The 12,120-nt window shown below is 42.7% G+C and overlaps 1 protein-coding gene across 3 annotated transcripts in view; it reads left to right on the forward strand.

Annotated features, from left to right (window-relative positions):
- The window catches only part of LOC310765934 (sterol O-acyltransferase 1-like), a 43,019-nt gene that overhangs the window by 2,225 nt on the left and 28,674 nt on the right, over positions 1-12,120 (forward strand). For 2 of the 3 annotated variants that reach the window (XM_083621607.1, XM_083621609.1), the window contains exon 3: positions 11,531-11,589. In XM_083621607.1, the coding sequence (XP_083477733.1) occupies positions 11,531-11,589 (59 nt within the window). Of the gene's footprint in view, positions 1-7,866; positions 7,949-11,530; positions 11,590-12,120 lie in introns of those variants that run through there. The other variant, XM_083621608.1, reaches the window with a different exon arrangement.

A 12,120-nucleotide genomic window follows, 5' to 3' on the forward strand; every position in this document is an offset into this window, starting at 1 on the left:
GACCTGTTAGCACATCTGTAAAGTGGATTGATTGTTGTGTTGCTACACACACCCTACGACAAAGCACATCTTGTAAACTATTTTATCATTTGTGATAGGAAAAAATGCTGCTTTCAAGCCAAGTTTTGGTGTGTGGGTTGTGGGTGTGTAATATTGTGGGTGCCTGGGATGGCCTCTGCTGACTCGTGCACTTAGGGTCGTCATATCGATGACCACTGGATTCTAACCATAGCTTAGAACTCAAGTGACAAAGTGAGTTATGATGAATTTGCGTAGCTGGCAAATTGTGTTTTCAAGCTGCTCCTGTTTTCTAGCCTCACAGCACTCAACATTGTAAGCTCAGTCCTGTTTGAAAGCTCAGACCCTGTCTCCAGGGAACAGGACCTTTGGGAGGCTGAGCGATGGCCCTAATTGTGGTCTGTCAATTTGAAAATAAAACACATTTCAAAGGGGTATAGGATGTTGATTCTCATCCCAGGCTTCCCCAGCTGACTCCTCTGCATCTCCATACTTCATTCTCTGGACTGCTTTTGCTCCTACAAATTTCTGTGCTGCATGTGAAGCCTGCGCAGTGTCCTACTTCTGGTGGGCTATGTGTACAGATGTGCATTGTTGCACTATGACAGCCTTCACTAACCTTGTGCCTTCCAGGTGCTTGGATGGGGGGTTGTGGTCCAAAACCTGTCATGGCACCAGGTTGGCAAAGGCTGTAGCATCAGAAGGAAATGTTGCCAGCGATGGGATGCTGAAACCACAGGAGGAAGAAACATGTGCCTACTCCACAATTTAACCAGTGCCCTATATACATCTCATACAGTTCATTCCCATCTTCAATCACAGATATGATTTCTTACATCTTTTATCATCTCCCCAGCATAATGTTCCACCAACTTTGTGTCAGAGACTGGTCAGAGAAGGATGTTGGAGACCGCCTCCCTAGCTTGACCCTTCCGGGGAAGAGGAAGAGGAAGACAGTATAGATTTACAACAGGGGTTTGAAGGAGGTCACAGTTCAGAGGCAGATGAGGGGGAAAGCTGGGAAATAATGGGAGACACAGAACAACACCCAGCTGACAGGTTGTTATTAGAAAGCATCCCAGACCTTCCATCTCCCAGAACCTGGTGAGCCTTAAAAGTAGGAGAGCAAAGAGCTCAAAGACAGGGGGCACATAGCAGCACCTGTAGGAGAGACGATGAGAATGGCGAATGAGGAAGTGGGAGAAAGGGGGGTGGGGTGGAGATTCACTCGGGACAATGCCATTATCCAAGAGGCTGGGTTCTATAGCCTCTCTCTGTAAATACTGAATAAAAAGCAGACGGTAAGAAATATCCCCTTGTCTTTATACGTTCCTGGGCAAGCAGCCGGAAGTCGCTGGCAGCCGCTTGACACCTTGCTCAGAAAATTGATATCATTCCTCACAGACTTTTCTCTTAAGTACTCCTTTGTATCATTACTACTCTGTTTACAAATTCCTTGACTTGATGTCCTAAACAAAATAGACTTGAAAGACTCCACGTTAGGCCTTGAAGGGCAGTGTAAAGGGGGGCGGGGAATACCCATCAATGCAAATTCCAAAATAATTGTTTATGGAATCCCATTTTGGGACATATTCAGTTTGTCATGCATAATGAATCTTCTTATCTCCATGTATCTTATCTCCAGTTGTAAAGATTAGGAGAGGTGCTTCTTGAGGTTCCACAGCCAGGAACAGCGCATTGTGTAGTAACAGTGGGACACATATAGTCCTTTCCTTTTGGTGCCAACTTAAAATGGTTTTCCCTGGCATTTACATGATGTAAATTCTGGAACTGCCCACATTTTAAAAGGTTTTTCATATCTCCTCTCAGTCTCCTCCTCAGTGTGTAATATGAGACCTTCCTGTTGCGTTTGTAAAGTCTTTGTGACTTGCTTGAAGGAGTCTGAAGTGATCGGACGTGTTTTCTTGTAGGCTTGTACGGTCAGAAATAAACATGATGTAAAAGGACTTTTCAGGCTAAACATACCCAGCTCCCTCAACCGTTCCTCATAAGGCTTGGTTTCCAGACCCTTAATCATCTTGGTTGCCCTCCTCTGTACGCTTGGATAAACACAGGATTAAATTGATAAAAAGCAACCAGTGCATTCCATTAGGATTTCTTGTTGGTTATGAAGTTTAAAAAACTTTAGCAATGTTATTAATTCAGGTCACAGGCCACTCTTTTCTTGAGTAAAAAAAAGCCTTTGTGCCTTTGATGTGAATATACCCGTTTAAGTGTTCACACAAGCAACAAGCACCCCAAGCTTCCCTCCATGGGTGGGAAAGCAATTAATCACCTCCTCCCACCCCCATGTTGCTGTTGCAATCTGTTTAACAGTCCCCTGCCTGGTTTTCCCAAAATTCCTCCCCACAAGAGTCTGGAGGGTTGTCATGCACTTCTGCCTCCTTCTCTGCCTTCTCCTCAGTTGGTAACGCACGAGACTCTTAATCTCATGGTTGTGGGTTTGAGCCCCGTGCTGAGCAAAAGATTCCTGCCTGCATTGTAGGAGGCTGCTCTAGATGACCCTCGTGGTCCCTTCCAAGTCTACAATTCTATGATTCCCCTGTAATTTTAGCACTGTATAGCAACAATAGGCTACACTGCAGGGCGGTAGTAGCCCATGCTTCCTCAGGCACAGTACTCCCTCTGCAACATGGATATTGCTTGTGTGATAAATATCTTTCCAGCACTTGCCAGTTACAGCTCTGACTTCACTCATTGGCTAAAATCTCTAAAATGTAGGAGCAGGCTCAAATCTCACAAAACAATTTCTTTGAATGGTGTCTGTGTGCTTTGCTTTAAAGCTTTCATTCTACAAGGGCTAAAGGGCTTTGCAGAGTGTCTTTGCGTGTGTGTGTGTGTGTGTGTGTGTGTGTGCTGATGTCTCTGCATGATACCTTCCAACTGAGCAATTAGCTGTTGCAGAGGGGAAGCCCTTGCTGGCAATGCCTGCCCAAAGGTTCTTGCCAAGGTACGTGACTTTTTAGATCCTTCTGTCACAGAAGGATGACGTGTAGTTGCTCCCATCTTGTTTGTATGGATAAAAATCACTGCAAAGGGCTCCGAGGGTGAGAGGCATGGCTGGCAGGGATGCATCCTGGGGCAGAGTTCTTAACCCAAGGTACTACTTCCAGGTTAGCAGAGTCTGTAACCTGAAGTGTTTGTAACCTGACGCACTTGCATCATTGTTCCAGGTGAGTGTCCCTGATGCAGCTCTCTTGAGCTTGGAGATAAAGAGGGATATGTAGAAATGAGCTTTCATAGGCGTATGGTGCTTGGAGTGTCTTGTATGCACAGTGGAACATAAATAAGCAGCCTCTTTCCTCCTGCCTCTTGGAACTATGCCCATCAGAAACTAATGAAGAGGGAGGCATCATGTGCGCACATTTCTGGCACGTCTTCCCTGTTACAAGTGTGTTAACAGTGGCTACCCATCCTGTTTGCACATGTCTGCAGAGCTTGTTGCAGCAATTAATTATGGTAATAATTGTTGCAATAATTAAGACCTACCTTTGGCAATGTATGTGATGTAGCAATAAATGATGTTCAAAGATGTTTGTCACAGTGCCAATGATACAGTACATTTTATGGAGGACTTGGTGCTAATTGCTGAGGCCACTGGATTCCTGACTGTTGTGAAAGACAACCTTCAATACCCAGAGGTAGAGGAAGATGAGGAAAGAACAGCAAAGAAAACTAAAATTGAGATTTACACTCTTATATAAAACTGCACAAAAAACAAGTGCTAAACTTGGTGCTATTTAATAATAATAATAATAATTTATTTTTACCCCGCCCATCTGGCTGGGTTTCCCCTGGGCGGCTTCCAACTGAATATTAAAAACAACACGGCATCAGACATTAAAAACTTCCCTAAAGAGGGCTGCCTTCAGTTGTCTTTTAAAAGTAAAATAGTTGTTTATTGCCTTGATAGGTTTATTTTACCTATCACTCTGTATAAAGAAAAGTATAATTCAAATGCTTTTCACCAACTAAAATTTTTAATTTTAGGAGGGGAAAAACACCTTTTCCCTTACAGGGTATGTGGGGGTGGTGAAGCTCCAGCCTGTGGAATAATCTTTTTTTTTTTTTGGAATAATTTTTATTAAGAATTTCAGCATAACAATTTATCAAAGACATATCATTCTAATTTTCCCCCTAATTTCCCCTCCCCCCTCCCCAGGATAAACCGTCCCACCCACCCCCGCCCGGACTTCCCTCAGCTCCTCTCTCTGGTTTTTCAGCACATGTTATTCTCTGCATATTATAAAATTGTAAAGATCCTTAACTTATCTGTCTATAAGTTACCAATAATAAATTTGTGTATGTTTATTCAAAACCTGCCAAGGAGTCCAGTTCATTTTGTTGTTTCTTTAAGTACTTTGTAAAAGGTTCCCATTCTTCTTTAAAGTCACAGTTGTCCTTATCATGCAGTTTGTGCGGCAATTCCGCCAGTTCCACATAGTCTATCAATTTCCCTTGCCACAGTTCTTTTGTCAGGATTTCTTCATGCTTCCATCCTTGTGTTATTAAGACTCTTGCCGCCATTGTCGCATACATCAATATGTTCTTCAATTTCCTTGGCAGGTCTTTACCTACAGCCCCTAACAAAAATGCTTCAGGCTTTTTTACAAATGTTAATTGGAACATTTTCTTCAATTCATTGTATATCATTTCCCAAATTTTTTAAATTTCGCTACAATCCCACCACATATGATAAAAAGTCCCTTCTTTTTTCTTACATTTCCAACATATATTTGAGCCAGTTTTGTACATTCTTGCTATCTGTACTGGTGTTATATACCATCTATACATCATTTTCATATACAGTGGTATCTCGGGTTAAGTACTTAATTCCTTCCGGAGGACCGTTCTTAACTTGAAACTGTTCTTAACCTGAAGCACCACTTTAGCTAATGGGGCCTTCTGCTACCACGCCGTCGGAGCACGATTTCTGTTCTCATCCTGAAGCAAAGTTCTTAACCCGAGGTACTATTTCTGGGTTAGCGGAGTCTGTAACCTGAAGCGTATGTAACCTGAAGTGTATGTAACCTGAGGTACCACTGTAGCTTTCTTTCAGTAAAGAACAGTCTGTAAATTTTAAATCAATTTTCCACAATCTTTCCCAATCTTCAAACATTATTGTCAGGGAACTGCCATCAGGGCCGGAGGAAGAGAGCGGGCTCCAGAGGGATTCCAGAGAGCGTCCCGGGATGGGGAGAGGCAGCCCATCTTCTGGGGAAGGGAATCAGCGTAGCACCAGTGGAGAAGGGGGGCAGATGGGGGAATCGGCGAGGCGGTCCCATGACTCCTTGCCAGGGACCAGCGGGGAGAGTAAGGGTCCTCCGCTGCCCATACCCTCCTTGCGCAGAAGGCTTCCACGCAGGGAGAGTAGGCGGAGACTAGGCGTCAAAGAGCTTCTTTGCTGGAAGAAGTTCAAGAAACGCCCACTGACGGATTCTGCCAGCGATTGAGACAGCCACGGGCGAGTGGCTGTCCGGACAGAAAAGGTTCACTCAGGCAACCCAGCCAGGTGTGGCGCCGGTTTACGCACGAGCAACCCCTAGAACCATTACAATTATGTTATGGCCTATATCTTGTGCCCATTTAATCATGACTGATTTCACCTCCTCATCTCTTGTTTCCCATTCTAGCAGAATACTATATGTGCCTTTCAGCAACTTTACTTTCCCTTCCACAACTTCCTTCTGAAATCTAGATGTCGTATAACTGAATCCTTTCTTGTTATCTTCTCTGTATATCTTGTGTAGTTGCCAATAATGTAACCAACTCTGAAAATGATCTCTTAATTTCCATTTTCCTTCTTGATCCTTTAACAAGTCAGCATACGTAAGCCACTTTCCCTTCTTTCCAAGTGGTTTGAGCAGTAAAGCTTCGTGTGGTGAAAGCCACCAAGGAGTCTTCTGTTCTAATACATCTTTATATCACTCCCATACTCTCATTAGTGATTTCTTAATAATGTGATTATAAAAACTTTTATGTACTTTCCCTTTCCCATGCCATAGATATGCGTGCCAACCAAATCTATTGTCATGTCCTTCCAGTTCTAATGCTTCTTGCTTTTCCAACTTCATCCAGTCCCTAATCCATACCAAACATGCAGCTTCATAATATAATTTAAAGTCTGGGAGAGCAGAACCGCCTCTATCTTTTCAGCCTGTAGAATAAGATTTGCCCATTAGGGGTCCAATGTGGCTTGCAAGGCCATTTCTGGATTCAGGAAGGGCTTTGCATGAAAACTCCCTGCTTTATTTTAGCAAGGGATTCCAATGCAAACCCCTTCCTGATTTAGGAGATGGTTGGCATTGGAATCTTACTGAAAGGAAGGGCATTCAAACAACTCAGTGCTACCCTTTGAACCTCCAAAATCTGGAAGTTTTCAAACGAAATGAGACAGTTTTCAAACAGCCCAGTATGAAACTGTATGAAACTTTGGTTTGCAAAGCTCATCACTGTGGTTTGTGGTTCTGAAATCACTTTTTGAAAGCAAAGCATCACCTGGTATGATCTCAATGACAGGTGGTGAGCGTTAGGTGTAATGAGCAGTAACCAAGCCCATCTTTTCATCTTAAGCGATCTGTATTTAATGAATCTTTCGATGCCATAACCAGGGATTTAACAACCGGTAAGTACAGTATGCTCCAGGGATGGTGTTTTTGATTTTTCAAAAGGGCATGCTATCAGAGGACTCAGTTAGACTGACAGAGAAAAAGCAATTTATATGTGTTGTATGTGCAATGTAACATTTTGCCACCAGATGACGACGTGGAGTCCTGTTTTTCTCTACCTGTTTTAAATTTACAATGCTTTAAACTAAAACGCTTCTTTGATGTGTCTACATCCAGCCAGAGTTTAGTGATCTAGTGTATTTTTATTGTTTACTTGATATTTACTGTTTGATGATTGGGGTCCCACACTTGGAGGAGAAAACAGTTTATTGTGGGGTGCAGGAAGCTCAGACCACACCCAAACATGTGAAAGGAAACAGTTATAGCTTCACAGAACACAGAAAAATTCAATACCTCCAGTTATAGCATTCCACCCATCATGCCAACTCCTGAGGGATGCACATTGTGATCAACATGCTCTTGCGTGATCAACTTGTAGGCAGCTGCACTTTGATACTCCTTATTTTGTCATACATTGCTTAAGCAAGCATTGTCCAAGTTGTCATCCTAGTTTCCAGTAATATAGCAAGCCCAATAGTTCACATAGCAAGTTCTTCACTTATCAAGCTGGTGGTTTAAGCAGAACCTCAGGCATTCCTGGCACATTCCTACACGCTTACTTAGAGCTCAGCAAAACCAAGCTAAAGGGGATTTCATCAATAAAAAGGATTTTTATTTTTCATTGATTAATATGAATGTTCCCTTCCCTAGTTTGGCTGGAATTTTGTTCAAGATATGCCCAAATACAATTGCTGAATGATTGTTTAATGAGAGGAATTTCAAGAAGAACCATCTAACTGCAATTCTGCAGAAACAAATTTGTTTTTGTTTTCAGAAAAACTTATTTCTATGCATTGTACACTTGTGCTGTCACAGTTGAATGTCTTGTGTGCACCGTCTCTGCCGTCTTGCTCTCACTTGGCTAGTGAACTGGTGCCTGGGCTGTACCACTTGAGGGTGCAGGGGGCAAGCGGTGCATGGACGGTTGAATCCTACAGATGCCTGGCAGGTGGCCAGGCTAGAATCCTTCTCCCTAGCACCTCCTTTTTTTAGTATTTGGGTAAAGGGACCCCTGCCCATTAAGTCCAATCGTGGCCGACTCTGGGGTTGCGGCGCTCATCTCACTTTATTGGCCGAGGGAGCCGGCGTACAGCTTACGGGTCATGTGGCCAGCATGACTAAGCCGCTTCTGGTGAACCACAGCAGCGCACAGAAACGGCGTGTACCTTCGCACCGGAGCGGTACCTATTTATCTACTTGCACTTTGACTGCTTTCGAACTGCTAGATTGGCAGGAAGTATTTGGGTAGATAAGTTTAAATGATCTGCCCCGATTAACTATGGTTTTATTTTTATTTTTTTCAATAATTTTTATTAAGTTTCCATTTGCCAAATTAAACATATCATACCAATTAGTCCAAATTATATCAATACACATCATAAAGTCCAAATGTTTTCCAAATTATTTTTTTTTGTGGGGGGGGTACCCATGCTCTTCGATCGTCAGGAATCCAAAGATCCAAATTCGTGCTGCTTTCCTTACTGCAATGATGTTTCCAGTCCCATCTTCTCATATTTGTCATTTATTCATTTTCCTTTTCTGTCACCTCCGAGTTTTCTCCACAAGTGGATTAAAAGGAACAGTCTTATTTTGTCTCTGTGTGGGTTTTATAATGCTCTCTCATATGTCCACAAATCCAACCATCATGTTTTCGAGCAGACATTCCGTCCTGTCATTCCGGTGAAATACAGTCTAAATGTCCACTCATTTATTTTCCAGACCCGCTGCCTCATAATTAGTCTTCCAGGAGGATAACAGCCCTTTCTGATTTACGATTCCAGCCTGATATCCAAGCGGCTCTTCCTCCCTAGACCATCCATCTTGCAGCCAAGATCTGCCTACGCATCGAAGCATTTTTTAAAAATTTTTTTTAAAAAATAAATGTTTACCAATATTTTCCATCTTAGTAAAAAAAATAATAAAAAAAATTAAAAAACACATAAAGTTTACAATCCGTATTTTCAATGACATATTTCCCTGACTTCCCCACACCTCCCCTTCTTATATTCCAATTCAAATTGTTAGTTCAACAAGTTCTTATCCCCAATTTTTAACCTTTTTATATTTAGTTCATTTTAAAGAAAAAACCAATTTTCACTTATAAACATCCATATTTATACATCAGTACTCATTCTTAAAACCTTTTTCTAAAGTCGACCCAAATTCCCTTCCACGAATTCCCCAATTTTCTTACTAATAACAAAACAAAATAAAAAAAACAGATTATAATTATACACCCTTTGGATTCCCAAACCCCACCACCCCCTTTCCCGGTTTCGATCCCCAACAGATGTCCATCAGTCTTAATCTACTATCAGCCTGGAGACCTCACATCCGAGGCTCTTAATTCTCTCTCATTTCCTCTCTGCCGGTTTTTTTGATAGTCTTTAGTATTAAACACCAGATCTCGGAGAAGCTCTGTCCCCATAAGGTCCATGTTTCTTCCAGCCAGACCTCCATACTTAAAAGTGGAGCCCGAATCTTGTTTCTTACTCCTTTTAAGTCCAATTGTCCCGAAAGCTCCAACTTCCACCTTGATCAAATTTGTAATCCATAGGTCTTCAGATCTCCACATAAGGAGATCTCTCCATTCTTCAATCTCCAATTCAAACCAGATTTTCATCATCCAGTACTTATTTTCCTTTGTGACCATCATGTCAGGCCTCTGGCTCGATTTCTTATTTTCCTTTGTAACCATCATGTCAGGCCTCTGGCTCTCCTTTGTCATCTGCAAAATTACAGCTCCTCCTTCCTTTCCTTCAGAAACAACATATGTCTCCTTCTCCACACTCTCAAAACTCTCAAGTTTCTCTTTTTGTCCAGCTGCATGGGCTTCCTGAGTCAAATCCTTATCAAATTCAATGATATTATTTACTGTTAAGTTCAGAGTTGCAACATTTGTAGGCAAAACATCCATTTGGCCTTGTAACTTTCCCAAGAGAACAAAAGCTCTGTCCAACCCAGCTTGAATTTTCCCTCCTCCAGCCATTCTTGTAATGTCCCAAATCCCCCTCTAGAGGGATTTTGGTAACTTAGTATTCTTTCCAGTTCAAATCCAAAAGTCAAGTTAGTTTGTATCAGTTCTTCCTTGTTTTCAACAAAATATAACCAACTTGCAACAAATATTTCCAGCAGAGACAGCAGAAACAAAGTTCTCTTTTTCCTTCTTGACAGCTAATTTTGACAGCTGCCAAACTCTTCTATATCTCCTCAACAGGCTCTCTCACGGATCACTCCCGGGTCCGGGGGGGTGGCACTTCAGCTCTCAAAATTAGCTCTTATCCTCCGATAAAGTTATTTAAGCTTATACTGCCAAATCGTGAAATTAATATCTTTTACCCAATGAAGAAAAAGAAATTCTCTCGACCTTAGTTAACTAGTCCTTGCTTTAAATTATTTACAAGACGGGGAGGCGGACTTCCTGTTTGCACCTTCCCCGATCGTGCCAAATTCAACAAAAAAAATTTCCTTTACAAGTCCAATTTCCGTACTACTCACGGGTTGTTACTTTTAGAATCCAATTGTTCACAAGAAGAAGTCAGCGCTCTCCGACCATGGCATGCGGCTTCACTCCGCAGGAGGAGCAGTCGACTCTCAGCACCGCGCCGCTCACCCTGTCCCCCGTTCCGAAGCCTTTAAAAAGGCTCCTTCGCAGGTCGGGGGGCGCAAATGGTGCCCGCCGAGTCACCAGGTTCACAGGCTTCTGCGCCTGTGATTTCTGAGGGTCCCCGCGTCGCCGCAGCGGCAAGACCCAGCTCCTGCGCAGCCGATTCCCTCCGGAGCTCGGAGGGAATCCGCCATTAGCCGATTGCGTTAACCCGGAAGTCCCGCATCGAAGCATTTCTTACTGTGTCACTGAGACAGACTCACTTGTTTCCAAATCTTTCACAGACATAATTATTTCCACACAGTTCATTTTCACTCCCACTTGTAAATTAGTCGTCGAGATGGTTTTTTGAGGGGGAGGGTTATCAGGTACTCACATAAAAATAAAATAAAAAAGTCTTCCCCCCCCCTCTCGTACTGTCCACATACCAAAATGTCGTCAGTTCTCTGGTGTTATCTCTGTTCCTTTCGTCCTTCGTCCTTCCGTCTCGATCTTCTTCACTCAGTGGTAAATTTCTTAGCAGATAAAAGCATTCCTGGTTTCTCTTGAAGCATGTGCGTTTATTGGTCCAATTCTTTTCTTCTTTTTAAACATCGCAGCCAGGCTCGCTCCTGAAAGAAGCTGGCAGGGAGCTCCAAGCTTGCCCGAGGGCTTTCCACCTAGTGCCTCTCACCCCCTCCTTCATCCGAACTCAGGGGTGATTTATGGCAACAGCAGGTGAGGCAGCGTCTTTTCCTTCCCTGAAAAGACGAAGGGAGGCTGATGTACTCCCCATATCAGCCTCTAATTACCTCTTGCAAGCTGGACAAGATGTTATTAGCAGCCATCTTTCAAGGCGCCCCTAGTGCCCCCCCCCGATTAACTATGGTTTTAATGCACTCTAGGAAGCGAAGCCTTGGAAATTGGAATAGGTTGTTTTTCCTTTTGGTCAGTAGCGGACAACTAATACAGGTACATCTGGGCCGGGGAATAAGCGAAAGTTTTGAGGGCTAGTAACTTTTGTGGACTTATTTGCAGCACTGATATTAAAATACTTTAAATTTCCAGTTTGCATACTTTTCCTGTTTTGCCTTTCATACTTGCGGACAACTTATATTTATTTATTTATTGTATTTATCACTGAAAATACAGCAATGATTTGTTTTTCCCCTCTTAGGTCATGTTGACATTGACCATTCGGTCACTCGAAAGATGCAGCTTTTGGTGGAGGCTGAGGTAAACTTATCTGAATTGTAGTTAATACGAGTTGACAAGGAGGAATCCCTAGACAGCAAAAGAAACCTCCCATTTGTAACAGATCTATGCATAGTATGGGCCTGTTAGAAATCCTAAATCCTGTAAATTGGGAGTCACTGAAACTGGGACTGCTGAAAGATTTCCTCAAATGCAAAAATTATAAACAATGCTCACTTTCCTGTGAGCACTTATAAACTGGAGACTAAAAGAGTATGTTTTGCATACGGTTGGTATTTGACTAGTATAACAAAAACAAAACAAAAAGCTCCTGCAGAACAAGTCAGTTTTCTGGTCAGATTTCTGTCAGATATATTTGAGTGTGTTTATTTGTAAGCAAGATGGGAGGCAGCTAGGCTAACTATGGTTTTCTTAGAAAGGCCCTGCAGTTGGCTACTTTGCTTCCTCATTCTTGGGGAGCTGCTGATAGGTGGCTTAAACCAGGAATGGGGAACCAGATGTTGCTGGACTAGGAAATCCCTTCAGCGCTGACCATTGTCCCCACTGGCCGTG

This window comes from Podarcis filfolensis (assembly GCF_964270895.1).
Source record: "Podarcis filfolensis genome assembly, chromosome: 6".
In the NCBI taxonomy this organism is placed as follows: domain Eukaryota; kingdom Metazoa; phylum Chordata; class Lepidosauria; order Squamata; family Lacertidae; genus Podarcis; species Podarcis filfolensis.